At 38.3% G+C, this 22,976-nt stretch overlaps 1 protein-coding gene across 8 annotated transcripts in view; it reads left to right on the top strand.

Annotated features, from left to right (window-relative positions):
- The window catches only part of CEP112 (centrosomal protein 112), a 359,448-nt gene that overhangs the window by 207,239 nt on the left and 129,233 nt on the right, over nucleotides 1-22,976 (top strand). For all 8 annotated transcript variants that reach the window (XM_075903958.2, XM_075903952.2, XM_075903955.2 and 5 more), the window contains one exon: nucleotides 14,328-14,510. In XM_075903958.2, the coding sequence (XP_075760073.2) occupies nucleotides 14,328-14,510 (183 nt within the window). The remainder of the gene's footprint in view (nucleotides 1-14,327; nucleotides 14,511-22,976) is intronic.

The raw sequence follows: 22,976 nt of genomic DNA, 5'->3' as shown, positions 1-22,976 counted from the left end.
CTAGTTAATTAGGCAACCAGGTCCCTCTTCTACTCCACAGTTGGAGCAAGAGTTTGTGTCTGAATTTAGCAGTCCCTATTAATGCTGACCCAGCTGTGCCCTAATTGGCTGCTATCTGCCTTGGCTGTTTGCTCCATGGTCCCAGCCCTCTCCCAGGGCTGGGTTTAACTCTTATCTCGCTTGGAGCGAGATAACTGCCCTGCTACAGCAGTTATGATACAGTATTATGATACAGTCTTTAATTACATGGTCACATACTGTTTGTTTCCACAGGAACCCTGCTACAGGATGGACAGTGGTAATTTAATGAGCAGCTGTTCAATACTTTCTTTTCTCCTGACTCTTCAATGTGTGACCCCAAGGCCTTATTTACTACAGATTATTGAGACCCTACTCTGAAGATAGAATTCTTAATTTCCTTATTGGCTTTTGTGTGGTACTCATCACTACGGTGTCTGGATGCTTCAGAAACATTAATGTAGCTTCACAGCAGGCTTGTGAAGTTGCTGAAGTCACAAGAGATTAGTCAAATGTATCTGCTAATGCTGGAAGTCCAGTTTGAGATGAGTAGCACCAGATTTTTTGGAGTACTTCACATTAGATAGCACTTGAAAAATCGCTCTGGATTACTTTAGTTACAGCTACAAGCAGAAGCAATGGAACCTGCCAAAATGAAGCGTGGGGTGCGGGGGGAGGGAGCAAAGACTCCCTACCCCCTCTGTGGCCCTGCCCCTTCTGCCCGGGGCCCTGCCCCAGCCAAGCCAAAAGTCGAGTCATGGATTCTTGAGGTGCCTGGGGTGGAGGGACTGAGAGTAGCCCCAGCCCATGTCCTTGCTCTGTAGCTCTCCCTGGGTCAGATGGGAGGGTCCATGGTTCACCACAGTTGCTTGTGCAGCTCTTAGCAGACCTGGCTCTGGCCAGGGAGTAGGTCTTTCAGCTGAGGCCCAGCCATGGTAAGAGCCTCATGGCCAGATGACTGTGAAGAGTAGCAGATACACTCTCCATCTGCCTCGGTGGGGTGAGGGTGTATCCCAGGCAGTGTGTTAAAAGTAAAAAACAGACATGAATACTTCTGGAAAAATTTAATTGTGGAGGGATGGGCTTGAAGAAGAGTAAATGGGGTGAAGACCCAGGGGTGACCATCAGTTTACATTATTTACCTGCTATTCCTCTGGCAACTTATGCAGGAAGAGGTATGTGCTCAAGAAATTCTGAAAAATAAAAGTCAGAGCTATTTATAATTTAATTTAAATTATATGTAATTAAGGCTATTAAATTTATGAACACCTCCTCCACACACATACTCTATTACCAAAAGTTTCTCTTAGTATAAATGATCTGGAAAAAAGGGTAAACAGTGGGGTGGCAAAATTTGCAAATGATACTAAACTGCTCAAGATAGTCAAGTTCACGGCAGACTGTGAAGACCTTCAAAAGGATCTTGCAAAACTGGGTAACTAAGCAACAGACTGGTAGATAAAATTCAATTTTGATAAATGCAAAAAAAATGCATATTGGAAAACATAATCCCAACTATATCTATAAAAAGATGGGGTCTGAGTTAGCTGTTACTACTCAAGAGAGATCTTGGAGCCACTATGGATAGTTTTCTTAAAACATCCACTCAGTGTGCAGTGGCAGTCAAAAAAACAAAGATTATGTTGGGAATTATTTAAAAAGGGAATAATGAACAGCTTATTCTGAAATCTGTAATCCTCATTCTATGAGAATTAGTGCCTATTCTGAAATAGCTATTTCAAAATAAGGCATGCGTAGACGCTCTACTGCTGCTATTTCGAAATAGCCCCTCACCAGGGCCATTCTAAGTTATTGCTCTCCAGTGCCTCGTGGGCCTCTAAATCAAGATAGCACGTCTACATTAGGGAACCCTGCCTGAGACTAATTTTGAGGCTTCTCTGCAGTGTAGATGTGCTATTTTGAAATAAGCTGTTTCGGAATAACTATTCTGGAATATCTTATTTTGAAATAAGCATGCAGTGTAGACGTACCCTCAGGGGAGGGTATGATGGAGGTCTATAAAATCATGACTGGTGTGCAGAAGTGAATAAGGAAAAGTTATTTACTTGTTCTCATAACAAAAACTAAGGGTCTTTGAAATATGCTATCCTCCAAGCACAGTAATATTTTAATCATTGTGTGAACTATATGTTATAACCCAAATGAAATTTAATGGTTACTAGTACAGTACATGCATAATATTTTTCCTGTTATATGGTGATATTCTTTGGGGTTGTACTTGTGAGTGATGTTTGGTTATACAGGATGTCATCACTATGTAATCAGCTATGTTCCTTCCTCTTTATCTGTAGAATAAAGCATAGTTCAGTGTCTTACAGGAATTCAGTGAAAGAGTTAACAAAGGCTTTCAATTTTTTCTTGTCATCATCAATAAGCTGCATAAATTTGCAGTTAATAAATTCACACAGGAAGCACAAACTTTCCCTTTTTAGCCATCCTTTACCAACATATGATTGATAGCTATCCAGATTATATTCAGGAATAGTTTCTTCAAGAATAAATATCAGCTTAACACTTGACCTCATAAGATAACTCAACTTTATAGAGAGGACTAATAGACATTAAATTAACATTATGCTAAGGAGTGAAGGGAGGGAATCTCTTTGTATTTGATCAATTTTTACATGAATATTAATAACTTAGTTGTGACGCTCCTCCTTGCCTTATGAGAATTGGCTTGTGAATATGAATATGCATAACTTGAAGATGCTTTATGCAAAACAGGTCATGTAACATATCACGGTTACAATTATAATCTGCTGGATCTGTATATCCTATTTTTATGCATGTGTCATTCTTGTGTGTGAAATTAGAAATATGAAGTGTGAGTCTGTTCATAGTTTTCAGTCTGCTAATGAGAGCCATTACTAGTGCCCCAGAATCTAATGGCTTGGTGTTCAACTCAGTGACCTGTAAACAGCCTTCTTTATTCTATAAATTCAGAAGGTGGTTGGTCTAGAAAGACATGTGACCGTCTACAGTGGTTCTAAAATCCATTTTGAACCTTCTATTTTTCTGTGGAAGGGCAGATGTAAAACAAAGGATTCCTGTCTTGGGGAAAAGTGTATTGAAGCAATGGAAAGCAATCCCCTTTTACCTTCAGCTGGGTTTTGAAACTTCCTAGCACATTCTAAGAGGAAACAAAGAACTTTGAAGGACCGTAGACCCAAGTCAGAGTATAATACCAACTTTGGTTTGAAGCTTATGCCTGAAATAAAAACAGTTGATTAGAGTAAGAATTGGCTTGTAGTAAGTGTCTTAGGATGCGTCTACATTGTACCCTTTCCTCAAAATAAGCTACACAATTTGAGTGGGTTTGAGATAGAGGATGTATGTGGCCTCTTTGAACTCTCAACACAGCATAATATTGATACTAGAAGACTTACCTGGTGTTACCTGGATACTTGAGGGCAGGGGGCTGATGGTATGAGGGTGCAGAAGTCAGGGCATGGCATTGGTGATGTGGGGGGCATGGTAGGAGGCTGGGAGCGTGTGATAGTGAGGGTTGAGATGTGAGGAGGGGCTCTGCATGGGGGGGGGGGCTATCTGGTGTAGCTTTCTTTCCCCTTTCCCTAGCCAGTGGAACCTTTCCCCCTCCACTGTCTATCAAGGGCCTTCCCCTGTCTTCGGCATTGTAGCCAAGGTCTGGGAGGAACACTTGCAGCAAGGGGCAATCTGGTGGCAGGCAAGATGGCATAGTCCCAGCCCTGCTACCCACTCTGGTGGTGGTACAGCTGCCCCCACTGGCCACTTTGCATATAGCTCTCTCCTGTGGGCTCTCTGCCCCGAGTGGCCACTCTGAATATCGCATCCATCTCTCTGGGTCCCTCCCTTTCACGTCCCTCCTCTTTCTACCCCCTTCCTTTCCATGTTATGGAATCAGTCCCATTCCTGGCACTTCCCTTTTTTTGGCACAACCAAACCTGGACCTTGCTTTAAGTTAGGATAAGAAGAAGCTGAATACCAAATTTGATGGACCTAGCTCTTACCGTTTAGTGGGAGTTCTTGAACAAGCAGACTCACAGACCAATAGACATTTCTAAAATATATAGATAATGTAACACAGGAAGAGACAAATTCAATACGCAGGGCCTGACCCATACATTGGGGAGGCTATCAAAGCAGGCAGGCAGATAAGTATATTGCTTATTTCATTAGGTTTTTTGTGAATAAAAATATGTGTCTTTAGCTATTAGAGAGGTAGAGTGAGCGAGATAATATCTTTTTTGGACTTCAATTGGTGAGAGAGACAGGCATCTGAGCAGGACTGAAAGAAGAGCTTAGTGTACCTCCAGTGCTTGTTTCATTCACCATCAGAAGTTGGGCAAATAAAACATATCACCTCACTCATTTTGTGTGTCTAATATCCTGGTACCAACATGGCTACAAGAACATCATATCTCTTTAGGTTTGCCATTTAGCAAGTTGTCTTCAGCAGCCTAAATGTGAAATGAAGGGGCAAATGGTTCTGCACTATGCTGTGGTCGACTGATGACCTTTATGAAATTTCATATACATACCCACACAGACTGTCAGAACATAAGGATGGACATACTGAGTCAAACCAAAGGTCCATCTATCCCATTATCCTGTCTTCCCTTTTTCCAAGTTCTCTTTTTTCCAAGTTGAAAAGTCAGTCTTAGTAATCTCTTCTTATATGGCAGCTGTTCCATACCCCTGTTAATTTTTGTTTCCCTTTTCTGAACTTTTTCCAATGCCAATATATTTTTTGTGATGAGATGACTACCATCTGTGTGCAGTATTCAAGATGTAGGTGTAGCATGGATTATAAAGAGGGAATGAGAGATTTTCTGTCTTATTATGTATTCCTTTCTGGATCATTCCCAACACAATCCTTCCTTTTTTGACTGCTGCTGCACTTTGAGGGTGTGTCTAGACTACAGGGTTTTGTTGACAAAAATGGATTTTTGGCGACAAAACAATACCTGCGTCTACACTGCCGCTGAGTTCTGTCGACATAATGTTGACAGAACTCAGCAGTTTTGTCGACAGCTGTAAACCTCATTCTACGAGGAATAACGCCTTTTGTCGATAGAATTCTGTCGACAGAAGGCGTTATTGCATCTACGCTGTCCTTTGTGTCTACACTGTCATGTTGACAAAGCGGCTTGCTTTGTCGACAGAACTGGATGTAGTCTAGACACTCTTTGTCGACAGAAGTTTTGTCGACAGTATCTGTCGACAAAGCCTCTGTCGACAAAAGCCTGTAGTCTAGACGTACTCTGAGTGAATGTTTTCAGAAAACTATCCACAATGGCTCCCAGAGCTCTCTCTTCAGTAGTAAACAGCTAACTTATCCCTATCATTTTATATGTGTAGTGAAATTATCTTTCCCAATACGCCTTTCTTTGCATTTATCAAAATTGAAGTTCATCTACCATCCTGTTGCTCAGTCACCCAGTTTTATGAGATCCTTTTGAAGGTCTCCGCAGTCTGCCATGAACTTAACTATCTTGAGAAATTTTGAATCATCTGCAAATTTTGCCATCTCACTGATGACCCTTTTCTCCAGATTATTTATGACTATCTTGAATGAGATTAATCCCTGTACAGGCCCCTGAAAGGGACACCACTAGTTACCATTTTCCATTCTGAAAACTGACCATTTATTTTTACCTTTTGTTTCCTATCTTTTAACCAGTTACCTATTCATGAAAAGACCTTCCCTCTTATCCTATGACATCTTAATTTACTTGAGAGCCTGAGGTGAGGGACCTTATCAAAGGCTGTCTGGAAATCTAAGTAACCTATACCTACTGGATCCCCCTTATCTACATGCTTGTTGAGCCCCTCATAGAGTTATAGTAGATTGGTGAAGCATGATTTGCCTTTATAAAAAACATGTTGACTCTTCTCCAACAAATTATGTTAATCTCCGTGTCTGACAATTCTGTTCTTTACTATAGTTTCAACCAATTTGTCCGGTACTGAAGTTAGACTTAGCAGCCTGTAATTGCCTGGATCACCTCTGGAGCCCTATTTAAAAAACTGGTGTTGTATTAGCTATTCCCAAATTATTTGGTACAGAAGCTGATTTAAAGGATGTGTTACAAACCACACTTAGTAATTTTGTAATTGCATATTTGAATTCCTTCGGAACTCTTTGGTAAATGCCATCTAGTCCTGGTGTCTTATTACAGTTTAGTTTATCAATTTGTTCCAAAACCTCCTCTAATGACATGGCAGTCTAAAACAATTCCTCAGTTTTGTCACCTAAAAAGCATTACTTGTATTTGGGAATCTCCCTCACATCAGACTGATGCAAAACATTCATTTAGTTTCACTACAATGACCTTATTATCTTTGAGTGCTCTTTTAACATCTTGATAGTCCAGTAGCTCCAATCATGTAGCAGGCTTCCTGCTTCTGATGTACTTTAAAAAAATTGGTATTACTTTTTGAGGTTTTGGCTAGATGTTCTTAAATTTTTTTTGGTCTTATTAATTATATTTTACATAAAAATACGTTTTAAAAAGTGTAGAATCAAATTAAATAAAATTCTCCAAATGAACCAGTCTGAACCATAGAATCTTTGGCAAGATTTATGCTCCTCTCAATTTTCCTCACTAGGATTTCATTTCCATTTTTTAAATAATGCCTTTCTGTCTCTCAATGCTTCTTTTATTTTGTTGTTTAGTGACAGTGGCACTTTTCTGGTTCTCTTACTATGTTTTATAAAATAGGATACACAGTTAAGCCAAGCCTCTATTTTAGTGTCTGAAAAGTTTCCATTCAGCTTTCTCTCTTGTTGCTGTGCCTTTTTTCATTTCTGTTTAACTAACTTCCTTATTTATGTTTAGTCCCCCTTTCTGAAATGTAATGTTACAGTATTGGGCTGTGTAATGTTTTCCTCTCCACAGGGATGTTAAATCTGTTACATTATAATCATTATTACTAAGTAGTCCAGATATATTTGTCTGTTGGATCAGATCCTGTGCTTCACTTAGCACTACATCAAGAATTTCTTAGTAATAATAAGTGAATCTAAACCTTTCTTCCTCCACCGTCATCTCATTCATATATTGAGACCCAGCTTTTCTGCCAGTCTACCTAGCCCTGTGAATGGAACTGGAAGCATTTCAGAGAATGCTACCGTGGAGATCGTGGATTTCAGTCTCTTACTTAGCAGCCTAAATTTGACCTCCAGGACCTCTCTCCTATCTTTCCCTATGTCATTGTTATCTTCATGTGTTATGACCACTGGGTCTGCCCCAGCACTACACATACGTCTACCTGTGTGTGATAGTGTCATTCAGTTCATCTGAAGTGCACCTATATAGAAGAGTGAATATCTTTTAGAGAATACCTTTATCTAGCAGTAGAAGCATACTTATTTCCTGTACTTCATAAGGAAAAATGCAGGAGAAAACCAGTGGGGGAGTATTTTAACCTCCCTGGACACAAAGTTACTGACTTGCAGGTTGCCATTCTTAGGCAAAAAACTTCAAAAATAGACTGCAACATGAAGCTGCTGAGCTGGAATTTATATGCAAATTTGACACCATCAGAAGTGGTCTGAATAGAGACATGGACTAGCTCTCTTATTACAATAAGTAATTTCCCCTTCAGGTACTCTCACCTCACTCATCACTGTTGGAAGTGAGCCAAATCCACCCTGACTTAATTAGCACTGATGTTATACTCTCATCTCTGTCCCTGCCTTTCTTTCACATGAGGCATCTGAGGAAGTGAGTTGTATCTCATGAAACCTTGTGCCCTAATAAATTTGTTAAATCTTTAAAGTGCCACCGGACTCCTTGTTGTTTTTGCTGAAACAGACTCACATAACTTCCTCTCTGAAAAGAGAAAACTGAATAATGTTGATTAGACTACTGGGCACTGAAGTAAGATGTTTGGGAAAATGTGTGACAACTGTGTGTCTGTGTTATACATGATGTACATATGTGGTCATGGCAGGGTTGGCATGTAATATATTCCAGAATCCAATTATATTTTATATATCATATGGTTCTATAGTTCATGCATTTTGACTGCCTCACTTGCCCTCTGCCCACTAAACTCATCTGCCCTCTCTTTCTACTAACATTCCAAACAAAGATAGCATGATATTTACCAGAGTGGCTTTCACTAAATAAAATCATGGTTAAACCAAGTTCAAGGCATTTTCTAAGTTAAAATTGTTTGTTTAATGTATACCGCATAGTATTAGTTTTAGTTAGTATAATTTAGTTTGTATTGTGGTTGCATTAGGCATTAGAAGATTAATTTTAGGTTGCAAAAACTGCAATAGGTATAATTCTAATATATGTAATATAATACTGAACATTGGGATGTCTGTATCTTGTGGTCTGGTATTTTCTCCAGGAAGTTAATCATGTTAGGACTCATTTCAGTTTGTAATATTATTTAAATATTAGATATTCTGCAAATAGTCAGATTGCTTATCAAATTACTAAATATTTCTCAGTAATATTCATTTGGATATTCTAATACTAATTTTATTTTTCCTGATTTATATTAGATTTAATCCAGTATTTACCATTGACCTATCTAAAACTAGTTTTTGCTAGGAAATTGACAACCCTAATTCCTAACCTTTGGGCAGTTTTAAAAGTCTCTATTTTTTTATCCTTAAACTTATCTGCTACAAAAATGTAATTATTCTCCTTTCCCCCCCATGAAGAATTGCCCCTTCCACACATACATGCACATACCCCAGCCAAAAAAGTTACACCAAATGCAAGTGCGCAATGAGCATTATTCAGTCCTCTACCAGTGATGAATTTCAAGTCCAATATTTGACAATCTGTTGAATTAAGAGTAGGAGCTTTCTATCACCAGAAAGATTAAATTCCTAGCTGTCTAGTGAACACTTGTTTCTAAGTCTACAAGGCAAAAAATATTAGAGCATAAATAACTTTTTGCTATAGAACATAAATCTTATGCTTTTATTAAATTTTTTTATGGGTCCTTCTGGAGCCATATACAATTGGTGTGATAGTCAATAAGGTATTTAATTTAAAAATTAAGGAATTAAAAAGAAACCCTCAATAAAATATTTTAAGTTTCTATAACTTTCAAAAGATAGAAGTTCTGTAGCCAGTGTGCTACCTGCACACAATATAATGATGTCATTGATATAAAGACTTTGTTATCACTAGCTTGGGATGTCCTTTAAAACTCTCTGTTGGATTCTCCAGCCTTCAAGAAAGCAATCTCCTGAAAGGAATGGGTGCCAATAGTTCAATATCTGCACCCATTCCTTGGTGGAGAGAGAGTGTGTTTATGTGTATTTTTAAGATCCCTTTTTAGGTTCCATAAATAAATGACTTATGTTTCAGAGAATGGGTTTTCACTAACACCATTGCTGTCCAGATCTGGCTGTGTCACAGACTACCTGTATGACCTTGTGTCTCTTTTTCCATATTCAGAAATATAAGGTAGCAGTTGCAAAACTGAAATTGTTGTTCATTGGGAACCTCATGGAAAAACCCTACAGAGGTTCCAAATACCATTAACTTTTATTTTTATTGTAGGGAAAGACAGTCAGACACTACTTTCATAAACAATTTTAATATATCTGCTATTTACTTGAAAGAGTTTGTCTGTCTGTTCAAGGACTCCTCCTAAATGGTAAGAGCTAGAACCACCAAATTGGTATACAGCTTCCTCTTATCATAACATAAAGCAAGGTAATCGTCTGGTTGTGCTATTAAAATGGGATGTGCCCGGAATGGGATGGCTTCTCATAAAACCAAACAAAAAGGAGACAGAATCACCAGGCAGGTGAAAGAGGCTGACTGGGGATGTACCCTTCCCCACAGCCCTGGACCTCCCATCCCTCAGGGAGGAAGGGAGGTCTGAAACTCCTCACTGCTGATTCCTGTGGGAACATGGCTGGCTGCTCCCCTTCGTCAGGGAGTGAGGGAGAAGTGCACAGTTTTCTGGATTCCTCCCTCTGGCTGGGGAGTGCCTGGACCTTGACCAGCCGGGGGACATGCACCCCTCCCTTGGCTGTGCCTGCTAGAGCTGTAGTGGTCATAGGGAGGCGCTTCTCACTTGGCCCCAAGCTGCTGTGGTGAGAGTGGGTTGAGGTGGCCCTCTCTCCCCAGGGCAGCCTGCATTCTGAACTCCTCAGCCTCAGCCTCACCCCCACATCAGTGATTTAAATGAAGCATGTACATTTTCATTTTATTTTCCAAAAAAACAAAAATTAGTTAAGGACCAAAGCAAGCCTGGGTAAATCTTCTAGTTTACAATATTTAGCAAACCTCTATTTTTATATACAGACAAATCATGATCATTTTATTATTTCTTTAATTGTGAATTGTAGACTTGAGTGAATTCAAACTAAATCTTTGTTACAGTAGTGGCTTTTCAAAGGGCCACTTAGACACCTAACTCACTTCAGTTCCCTCCCGTTGTATCTGTAAATCTTTGTACAGTCCCCACGTATTCATAAGCAAGGAATGCTGAAGTACAGTTTGAGGTGTCAGAATAAAAGCTGTACAAGACCGTGTCTACACTAGGGATATTCAAAAGTGTTTAATATGGTAACTGTGTAGCCGCTAAAAATCTTAGCAGCTACATTGTGACACACGCTGCGAACACTGTGGTATAAAGCTTAGCTTTATAGTGCAGAGCCCACAGCGAAGCTTCCCTGAGAGCAGGGTCACCAGCCCCTTCAGGCCTGGCTCCTGGGAGAACAAAACGGGCAGCTTTGTCAGCCCAGCTCCTATGGTAGTGAAGCCATCTCCCTGGAAGTTGAGCCAGAAGCCCTTGCCCACCTGGTTCCCAGGGAGAAGGCTGAGTCTAAATTTAACTCATACCATTAACAGATAAGCATCCGCTTATTGGTTAAACCGTTAGTTGGTTAAACTCTTAACATCCTTAGTCTACACTAGAGATATGTTTTAAACATCTACTACTGATACTGGCAGTAAGAGCTCTGTGACTTCTGATTGCTAATGTAAATAATGCTGAAAACCTTCTCTGCAGCCAGCAGGCTGCCTACACTGGAGCTTCTGAGCTTCTAAGCTTCTTGAGATCAATTCATTTGGATGAGTGGTGTGTACAAGGCCAAGAAACTACCTTTATTAGGCAAACTCTTCACTTGAGAGACTGTAGCTCAGTATTCCCAAATGTTATGAGTACTGGTCTCATCCACTGATATTAGACCACCTCTGACAAGTAGCAGTGTTTTTTTTTATTTCAGTGATTAATAGATGACTTGTCACAATTATTGGACTTATCTTTAGTAATTGGTACTTAAGAATTGCTTCTTTTTTCTCCCATCCTCTTCTCTGGAAAGTTAAAATAAGAATACGGAACTATTGATAAATTTCAACCAGAGAACAAAGATTAATAAATACGGGGAGCAATCTGGACTCTGTGGTAGTCATTTCAAGTTTTGCCTCTGAGTATAATGGGGCCAGGATTTCACACATCCAGTATTTAACATATCGACAAATGGGTAAACAAAAACAGTGTGTTACATAGTAAGAATTTAGGAGTGTAGATATCTTTTATTCAAAGAACTCCAGTTATTGGCAATTAATGTAGTGTGGTGATAATTTTGGGAAAAATAGGGAACTATCTGTGTAATATTGTATGTAATGTAATTAAATATAAATGTGATAGTAGGGCACTTAACTCACTTTCTATAATCAATCTCCTGTAGACATTTGTGATCTGACATGTTTCCTTTAGGTAAAGGGCCTCTAAATCGAACTCAGAGGGTGTTCCCATTGGCAGCCGGTATTCCTCCTCCTGCGAGGTGTAAGGGACGCTGACAGGAGCATTTGCTTCCTTTGGCTTCCCACTGTTGGGACAGCGGGGAAACTTGAATTAAGATATATCAACTCCAGCTGTGTAATTAACTTTCCTTTAGTGTAGACCTAGCCTTAGACTCTGATTTTTCTCATGTTATTATCTTTCTTCGGGTGATGTCCAGTTCTCTAGTTTTTGTGTCATTCTTTGTTGCTTATCTAGAGTGCATGGCACCATCAAATCCATATCCTCTACTCGAGATATTTGTAAAAACATGAAAAGCCTATTGAAACTACCAGTTAATTGCTGTTCGTACTTCAACCTGACATTATACAGCAGTCAGTGCTTAGTACCCTGAAATGTGGAACATTTTCTTTGAGGTGTAGAGATCCCCTCAATAATCATAGAACTTATGAAGGACTTGACTCACTTGTTCCCAATAATATGATGTGCTCAGTACCTTGAACGAAAGGACCCATTAGAAGAAATGAAGATCTACTTCTACTGAGATAAATTACATGTTGGTAGGCCCCCGTGCTGGTTTATGAAGCATTAATTCAATTTCCAGGCAATTTATCTTGGTGAGCGAGTTGGGTTATTGCTGAAAAACAGCATGCTGTTCTTGTTCTTGCTGGTATAGATTAAATCTCAATTTTATGACTAAAAGTAGTGAAAATTAAAAAGAGAGATAAAAGGGAGGAGGGATGGAGTGGCACTTGTTGGGTAACCAAAGTCTTAATATGTTTAGGACAACAGGGCAATTCAACTGTGCAATAAAACAGCTGTTCAGTTATTCACTTCATTTTGTGAGTCATAAACGGAACAAACCACTTGGAAGTACATTTAGTTGCTATGAAACTGGTATTTCCTTGCACATGTGCAATAATGTTTAGAATATATTGAAGATAATCAGGTAGGTATGATAACTTCCTGTAGTTTTTAAGCTTTTAAAAAATAAACACAAAACAGAATTTCAGGGAGGAGTTTGCTCTTACTTGGAGAATTTCTGCAACAAAATTGCTTTTTATAAAATGTGACACTCCTCCCACCCACATTGCTTCTGTATCTAAAACTGTATGTGCATGTACACAACTTTTGACCCAAGACTGACTTAGAGCTGTCTATATAACAACTCCAAGTCAAGCATGCAGACTCCAAGTCAATATATACTTAATTTTTTTAAACTCCTACACTTATAGGTTAGTGAGATCTTTATTTTTCTTTAAAAAATGGAGATACAATTAAAATATTAATGTCTCTTTTGCTTATCCCTTTTCCAATAATGAAAGCACAATACAGAATCTATCAAAACATTCCAGAGTTGAAAACAGGGTTTAATTTTAAATTCACAGCACACTGATCAGTAATTTGCAAGAATGATTTTGAAACGGAACAGAAATAAAACAACACAAAAAAATCACGAAACAGCTAATGTGGATGCAGAATGCATGTTTCCAGAATTGAATGCTATAGCTTTAAGATCAGGTGCCTAGCCGCTTTCCTTACACAAACAAGATCGATTTTGAGCAGACTCCTACTGTTAGCTTTTTGAAGACGGATTCTCACGCTGAAAATAACCCAACATATTCTTGATAACAGCGTTTTTTCCCTCCCCGAAATCCACCAAATCTGAAGAAAAATCCAAGTGACTGTTCTTAGCAGCTGTGTGGCCTGGAGTTCACTAGGGAAGCTGGCTTCCTGCAGTCCCCTATTCATCACCTGCTTCAAAGGCAGCCTAGCTGGCTATAGTTTGCAGGCCAGGTAGGGTGCCATTGTGCACAGTCTGGGAGGATTAGTATCAAAGCTGCGGCAACCAGGCCCTTGGTCTCGGGCTGCCATTCAGTCTAGCAGGGAGAGGCTAAGACTGGCCAAGGTCACAGTATCCAGTGTGGTGTGGACTGGGAAAGGATCCTGAGAATAGAATGCTTTTTATGAAATCATGGCGCAAGCTTGCAGCACAGCAGGCCCCCTTCTGGAACACATCCATCTGTTTATGTTGGTATACCGTAGCTGACAACGAGATAATAGAGCTTTGTTTTTTATAATTGTTTTTAAAACACAACTGTATATACAATAACCCAGATGATTATTGAAGTAAGAGCTTTGATTTTGGAAATCATAAAGAAATCTTGAAAAGATTTAATTGCTGCTTTGTGTATGTGGGTATACTTAAATGAAGAGGAGAGCAGACTGGCTATTAACCATTTATAATCCTTACCACTGCTGATTAGCAACAGCAGGATACTTCGGGAACATATACAGAATGCGACAATGTTTTTTTTTTTTTTTAAGCGTTCCTTCATTTGTACCCACAAATTGGTTAAGAATGCACCGGATTTGCTTAGTTGTCTGAATGTTTAAAATTATTTGGAGGAATTCTTTCAAGCCAAAGGTAGTTTTAAAAAGGTGAGGTAATAATGACGTAAAAATAAAATAGCCAACTTGATGAAATTAGGGGGGAAAATTAAGCTGTAGACGAGTTGTCATGACGACAAGGATGTTCTATTGATGAACTGTACTCCTCATTGTCCAATCAGATAGTAGAGCTGAAGCTGGAGCATGAACAGGAGAAGACGCACCTATTCCAGCAGCACAACACAGAGAAGGATTGCCTGGTCCGAGATCACGAACGGGAAATTGAAAAACTGGAAAAACAGCTCCGCGCTGCCATGACGGAGCACGAGAATAAAACTCAAGAATGCAGGAAACGAGATGCCCAGGTAATGATCAATAACATTTGAAAAGCCGTATGCTTATTAAAACATATATATATAAATATAAAATCAGCGTTTCCCGTTTTCCAGCATTGTTGATAATGCACGCTGTTTGATCATTTGCGAAACTGACATATAAATGTGATATTTTTTTTCTTTTTTTCTACCGTCCTCCCCCCACTGCTGAATAAAGCTTTAACTGCAAAAACCACAGGTAGCCAGATTAAAAATCCCATGGTGCGCTATAACTCGACCTCTTATTTATAATCTTGTCTCATTTTCTTTCATGATGGATTTGTTTAAGAAAAAAGGTATCTATTCCCCTCCAACCCCCTCATTCACCCCTCCTTTCCTCCCCTCTGGATAAATCCCTATGAAATATATCTGATTCATTCATATGCTTTTTTCTTTAAATCTCTGCAGGTATCCCACAAATTGCTTGTTTTCAAGATCTGACTATTTTTCAATAACTTTGTATTCCATGTTTGCATTGTGTTTGATTGCATATGTCAGATAATCAGTGATAGGATGATTTGGGTTTTGGTTTGCTTCCCATCAGGTTTGCTATTTTCCTACACACACATATGCACCCCTCCTATCCTCCATCTCTATGGTCACTGTTGGAAGCCATTTGGCAGAATAACCCCCAGCTGTGGTAGCATTTGACTCTTCAAACTTACGGATGAAATGTGCACTGTCAGCATGAAAAATGATCTTTATTAGTTTCAGTTCAAAAAAATCTTATTGGATGTATGTGGATTTTTTTCTGTTTATTTTGAGAGGATGTGTTTATGGATGAATGTGTGTGGGGTGTATTTTTCTAAGGGCATATGTTATAAAAGGCCTGCAGTGAATACATTTAAAAATACAAGATGGTTTCGAAGTAGAAAACTAACTTAAATGAACAATGGGAAAATAATTTTTACTCTGCTAATCTGCATTAGAGTTACTTATCATTAATTGATTATTTTATTTGAAAATGGGCGGTTTTGTATGGAAGGTATATAACCACCATATGGTCTCCGCGCATCCGCTTCTTTCCCACATTGTAAGATCTTAGCAATAAAGCCTTTGCATTTTAACATGTGTTAGGGTTGCTCATATTTCTTTCTCACCTATACTGAATATTGTAACTATATGAAATTGAAGATTTAATTCTTAATTTCTTTTTTATATTTGAAAGATTCATTATGCATAGAATCAACATCTGAATAAATATAAATGTATCTGATAAATACCAACCTACAGGGGAAAATACGTTATAGAAAAATATTAATTTATTCCATTTGTACCATTATTGTTTTCTATGTAAACCAGGGAGGGACTTTGTGAGCATGCTCAGTAATAGGAAATTTAGAAGACTGCAGCAGAATTAAACATTATCCCTTTTTCCAGTAATTTTGATGATGAATAAAAGACTTAAGTAATTAAAGGAACCAGTCTTTTTGCACTTAACTATATAGCTACTTTTGCGAGTATCCCTTCAAAATCGTATCATTTTCTTAATCACCCCCCTAAACTTGTATTGTCAAGCAGCGGTGTTTTTCTGAATACCAAGAAGTTCTGTACTTACTGTGAATATAGGGTGTGTTCATATCACTAAGTATAAAAATCAGTTTTATAAATAAGCAGGATTATGCATTGTACCTACAAGTAATTCATTAGCATTATGCTGTTGTACGTAGATACGATAGGAATATATCTCTTGAATAGTAAATTCAGAAAGAATCTTGAGATGTCCTATATGTATGTCCTACCTATTTAGATAGATCGTGGCTCACTCGTGGCAAAGGTTGGCTTCATGGCATTTGGAAGTGCATGTTGTTTAAAATAAAAGGCGGATGCTATCATAAGTGATGTGTTGAACAACGGAGAACTGAGATAGTAACGGAAAAAATTAGTGTCTTTTAAAAGTCTTTCTTTTGAATATCTCTACAATATGAGCGCTGCTGTCATGGCAGTATAGTGAAGAGAGAAAACACATTTACCTTGAGTAGGGCAGCTGTTTCTAATCAAAAGCAGAATAATAATGTCTGATAATTGTTCCCACTTTTCAAGATACATTTATTTAGTCTGAATAAATCAAGTGTTAATGTGGTAAATATTAATGCCTTCTATAAAATTCATAGGTATTTAAAATTACATTTGGCTTTGCAGTGAAGATATGTGTGTAACATTACTTCAGTATCTTCAGTGGAATTTTAAAAACTGCTATTTATTGTATTTTCAAGTACTGCAGATTTGCTCCCAAGATGCATGTTTTTGGAGTATTATGGGACTAATGTGAGCAGCATCTTTGTGAAACAATTGTAAACAAAAATGGTTTAGGGATAAGTAAATTACATGGATATGACTTTATCATAAAATCGCAAAATGGAATTTTTGTAGATTGCAGTGTTTTTAGTTACTCTACATTACTATGAAGCTGCTTCCGCACAGCAGAAGAGGCCATTTTGTTTAGCTAAATGAAAAGTGCAACTACTAGATATTTCATAATCATCATCATCATATTCATGCATTAGTAATTTCTTTAATCTTTTGGGAGGATCTAGCTATTTCATAATTGCTGGGTTGGTGTAGAAGTACCAGTTTTCCTTATGTAAAAAGGCATATTTTTTAAATAGACATTTTTATCATCTCACCAATGACTGACACAGTTTGACGGATCTCTGGAAAATAATGTATTATGCAAAGATACTAAAAAGATTTGTTGTATTTTTATTGCATTTCCAAGATATCTAAGTTAAGTCTATTCTTCAGTTACGATGAAAGATACTATACAAAACAAAGGTATGGTTTTAGTTGTGAACCTATATTAACACTTTATGGTCAATAAAAAGTGTTCTCTCGAGAATTAGATAAGATTTTAGGTAGGTCTCCAGATTCTGAGTAAGAAGAAAATTATAACTTTTGGTTCTTGTATTACACATGTAGCATTATATTTGGTAAAGCATCTTGATTTAAAGAGAGAGCATGTTTTATAATGCTGGTCAGTTATTTTCATTTTTATGTGGCATTTATATTCCATTTTAGTACTGAGTAGCTTTTTCAGAAGGGTTGTTGTGTTTGTTCTTGTTTTGTTTTGTTTTTCATCCAGGATCTCAAATGCTTGAGGAGGAGTAAAATGACATATGGGTCAATAAAAGGCAAAAGGCTCAAGGTTTTTGTACCATACTGTAGCCTTGTAGTTGTCTTCTTTAAATTCTATATGTTCTGTGAGCTGTAAGAAAATATTATACTTAAAAAGATATTTCTCTTAAAAATATAGAACTTTGGATTTTAAAATTGTATATATATAAATAAAGTGTGTGTGTGTATTTATATACACACACACACATTAAAATTGTGTTTTTAGTTCAGCATTTCTGTTTTATCTTTGATTTTGTTTACAGATATCCTAATTAAATTTCCCAAAATCTCATTTATGTTTGTTCCTTTAAAAATATACTGAGTGTATATTTTCTTTCACGAGACATTGTATTAATTCCTGGAAGATAATGAAATTTTCAGAAACAAAATCTTCTCTTCCCCCTCAGTAGGAAAGATTGGATAATGAGGTTAGGTATCTGAATATCCAGTCCTAACCAGCTACCAATAGATATACCAACTACACAATCGTCTTTGATCAACTTAATGTCACTCTTTCTCCAGCTTATGACATATATCCTTACCATCTCTAACATTGCAGAGTTTCAGCTGCTGTATGAAGTAATATAATTTTACTGCTTGTTGCTTGGCTATTTGACCTTTTGGGTAGGGAGAAAAGAAACATCACCATTTAACTTCAACAGAATGCTTCCCTTTAGTGTCATATTGTAAAAAGAGGGCTGAGGAAACTGAAGTCTTTTTCCACTTTCTGTTGCCAGATGATAATGTGCAGGTCCACCATTTTCTTCCATTCATAATTAGGTCAAGAATAATTCAAACATTGTAGCACAATTCATCACCATTTGCCAGGGTAATAGTAACTTAAATACAATAAAATAGTATATTACTATTATTAAATACATTAGGTTGCAATAAAATAAATGTAGTCATATTTTAGAGGTCTATTAGTCTCTAATCCATCAGTTGCCAGGAAGAAAGAATAATTGATTATTTCCGTAGGTGTGCAAGTCTAAACACACAATAAATCCAAGAGATAAAAGCAGAAATGAGCTATAGTAGGCGGGAAAAATGACTATACTACTTCACCTCTGCATAAATCTCTTTTTTCCACTTCTTCCGACTCCCTATGTTGCTTTCTGCACTTTTCCTAGTGACTGTCCTTACCCTCCTTGTCCCATTTTGCCACTTGCAGATTTATAAGTCCTTTTGTGGTGCCTCTGTACTTATGGGGCTGCCTCTCACTCCTTCTGAGCATGCGCATGTATACTGTCTGTCTCTCTCTCTCTCTCTCTCTCTCTCATTTAAAACCACTTCTCCTCCAAAGTCTTCCTACACTAGGCTCCTACCAAATGATCTTTCATTTCTCTGCTACATTGAAAATGTCACTTCAGTTTAGATTGCTGCATAAATAATAACTTAAAATAAAGGAACCATCCCTCCTCCAAAGATATTATCTCTTTTAAAGCATACAGCCTTCCTGAAAAAACATTGTTATATGATGAAGACCTTGTATCAGCTAGAGAAAAGTTAGAAAATTTTCTTTTGTTGCCTGAATTGAAAAAAGTCATACATAGATATATTAGTAGCGGATTCGACTCACTTTCACAGCTTCTTCCCTCAGGGTGACTTTTGGGGAAGTAACCAGCTGCTCCGACACCAACGCACCCGCTATGGGTGAGGTATTCTCTTCAGGGCACTGCCCTCCGGCACTAACCACTCTGATCTTGGTCTGCGTCCCCTTCCAAGGGAGGAGTCATTGTTCTTCCTCCCCTCCTCCTCCAGGGTCTTCCCTACTCCCTATGACCCCCAGTTCTTCTCCCACTCTGCCTGCCTGGTTGCCTCCTGTAACCCTGCCTTGTGGACTTATGCCCTGGTGCTTCCCTGGCTCAAACTCCCCCAGCCTACCGCACCTACCTGCTTGCGAACCACAGGTGCCTCCTTGCAGCCCGGCCATTTTAGGGCTGCCTCCATGCAAGCCCTGGCCTCCATGACTGCCTCCTTGGAGCCCTGGGCCTCAGGCCGGGCAGTGTAGGTTTGCTAGGCCAAAGCCTCTCTCATTGCAGGCAGGCAGGTCTCTCTCTTCCTCCCTGGAGCTGCTCTATATGGCCTCCAGCTGGGCCCTGGTTAGCTGCCTCAGCTGGGTTTCCTCCTGACTCCAGATCATAGCCCCTTAAAGGGTCAGTGCAGGGCTTTCTGGTGCTATCGTAGTAATCCTAAAGTATAAACACCAGGTTTATGCATCAAATGAAGATCTAAGAGAATCTCATCCTGTAAAACAGAGATCCACAGACTTTGGTCTGTGGAGCACTTGCAGATAGTCTGCAGTACTGACTACTTTTTCTCTTTCCTTTCTCTGACTAAATTTCATTTAAAAGGGCAAAAAAAATCACATATTTCCCCATATATTTCTTTTCAATGTAAATAATTATTCTAGCTTCCTGTGGCATTTTTTTCCCCATTGTCCATGTGGCAGGAGGTTGTTCACACAGTTATGCCTTGCTGGGACATCTGGGCCACAAAACAATTCCTACATTAAAATGTGGACTTCGAATGGGTATTTTTCATTTAATCATTCCTCTCCACTGGAGGGTTACTGGTGTGCCTTAGTCTGTCTTGTTCTCTGTCTGTGGCACATGGTAGGTTAGTCTTCTATGGGTCTTATTTACTTTGTTCTCATTTCCACTGTCAGGTTTGTTGGGTAAGTATTGGTGGCATTCAGGAAGTTAGACAGTATCATCTGGTGGTCCATTCTCACCTTAAACTTCCTATCTGTGAAAGAGTCAGAATTACTGCTGTGAAACTGTTTTGAGCAGATAACTTGGATAGTGATTCTAGATTCTTGTGCTCCTCTATCAATCAGAAAACATCTTAAAACTGAGAAGATTTGTTCTTTTCTATATTGCTTTGCCCGGCAGACAGTTATGCAAGTGGGAGTCTCTATATAAATTTATATATATGTGTGATCCTTTTACTTTAGCTGTTGCATTGGAAGCTCAGGTCCAGACTTTCAAAAGAGTTCAGCACCTAATTGCAGTCATTTAGGCCTTGTCTAAAACGGACATTTTGGCCACATGGCACCTCATGTTAATTGCCATTTACAGTGTTTTTGAGAACATGATTGTTAATAATAATTTAGATACTTCACAGTGTTTGTTCCTGGACACACACGAGTTTTCTCTTGTGTGTTTCACTCTAAGCTGAGGTTTGGGTGGAGCTTCTTGACACAATCAAAACAGCAGACAATAACCCTCTTTAAATTTAGGCTCCATTGAAGCTAGAGGGCCTTAGCTCGGGATCACGTGGAATTCACTGCAAGATCAGGCCTTAGTCTTCTATGTGCTGCCCCTCTTCACTTCTCAAATGAAATCAGGTTTGTCACATCTATTGCTTTTCTATCGTTCTTTTCTCTGTACGTTCCTCTAGGCTGCCCTCTTTGTATTAGATGCCCTTCCAAAATCCCTTCAACTTGCTACAGACTATCCTCTCTCCCTTTATTTGATGGAACCGTCAGAATGTGTATGCACCTTAATAGTAGTATTATGATTGTCAGCTTGTTCCTTTTCCTCTTCCCCATTTTTGGTCTATTCGTGGCATTACCTGTCTGAATTTAGGCTGTGAAATGTTCAGGGCAGGAACTGAGATTTTTTTTAACTTCTTCTGGGTCGCACCTAGCACAGTTCTGGGTTCTCAGCATTAGCTTTAATAATTACTGTACTTACTATACTAAACAGTAAAATGTGCAAATTACAATTTGATCATGAAAAATGTTTAATTGGCTTCGTAAAGAATTCACTGTACTTTGTACTGTATCCACAATATGTAGAGAAAGGAAAGCAGTTGCCATAGAAACTAGTACATCTTGATTCTGGTCTGGAGTTCTTTACAGAATAATGGACTTCCTATTTATCTCATATGAACTAAAAGTTTTAAATTGGCCAGTTTTTATTGGCCCTAATTTTCATTTTATAATATTTTATTATATTTTTCAAATTCTATGTATAGTCAAATTATTAAAATGGAATATAAAATTCCGTTTGAGATTTGGGAGTGCAAAAAGTGAAGTATGCATCATGAGGGTAGTTCTTTTATCTACCCCACACATCCAATAGGAAGAAATTATTATTTCTTACATAAAACCTGATCAGTCTAGGTTCCCAGCTTTAAAACATGAGCACCATATAATCCATCTGCTGGAAAAAGTTTCCTTACAGATTCCAATTATTCTCACTATCTCTACTGTATGCAAATAGATGTGGTTTTGTACATAAGATTTTTGTCTCAGTTCAAATACTTGTTGATAAGTTTGTTATTTTGTCCACTATACTTAGTCATTAACCTCTTCTCATGCACCATGTGCCTTTTCCTCCTTCAGAACCATTCTTGAATGTTACTTTCACTTATCTTTACAAAGCTGAGCTATTTTTATAGTACTATCAGCTATGTCTCTTTTTTTCCTCTTGTGTCCTGAAATTAAAAAAGCCTTAAACAAACCAAGATAGTAATGTCAAACTTCATATGCAACATAATCATATTATCTCACATTATTATACTTGTTCATCTTTTCTTCCCTACACTTTGTGTTATATCATTTTCATTTTTTGTGTTGACAAATACAAACTAATGTGTGTCAGAGGGAATTATTTGAATTACCCTTAGAATTCTAGAATTGTAGAGCTAGAAGGGACCTCAGGAGGTCGAGTCCAATCCCCTACCCTCACAGGAGGACCGAGCACTGTCTAGATCATCCCTGACAGGTGTCTGTCTAATGTGCTCTTATATATCTCCAGTGATGGAGATTCCACAACCCCCTTAGGCAATGTAGTCCAGTGTTTAACCACCCTGACAGGAAATTTTTCCTAATGTCCAACCTAAACCTCCCTTGCTGCAATTTAAGCCCATTGCTTCTTGGCTTATCCTCAGAGGCCAAGGAGAACAATTTTTCTCCCTCCTCCTTGTAACACCCTTTTAGGTACTTAAAACTTCTATCATGTCCCCTCTCCATTTTCTCTTTTCTAAACTAAACAAGCACATACAATTTGTTGAGTTCTAGTTAAGTGTTTCAGATCAGGAAAGACAGACCTAGGCACGACTGTGGACAGTTCAACAAAATGTTAGGCTCTACAAAGAATAGAATGAAGAGTTTTATATTGAGAATGTTACAATAATGTAAATCAATGACATGTCCTTACTTGATGCTTTCATTTTAACTCATTATCCTCCAAAATTTCCTTTAAAACTCTTCTTTGCTTTCAAAAAACTTGAAAATGGGTCAACAGTTGGTTTGCTGAGACCACTGTTCATCATGCTGGTCTTATCTCATTGCTCCTTGTACTTCCCTGTCTGTCTGCCTGTCTGCATTTGTTG

The sequence above is a fragment of the Pelodiscus sinensis genome, chromosome 20, assembly GCF_052426305.1.
Source record: "Pelodiscus sinensis isolate ZL-2025 chromosome 20, ASM5242630v1, whole genome shotgun sequence".
In the NCBI taxonomy this organism is placed as follows: Eukaryota; Metazoa; Chordata; order Testudines; family Trionychidae; genus Pelodiscus; species Pelodiscus sinensis.
This window is presented reverse-complemented; position numbering and strand designations above follow the sequence as displayed.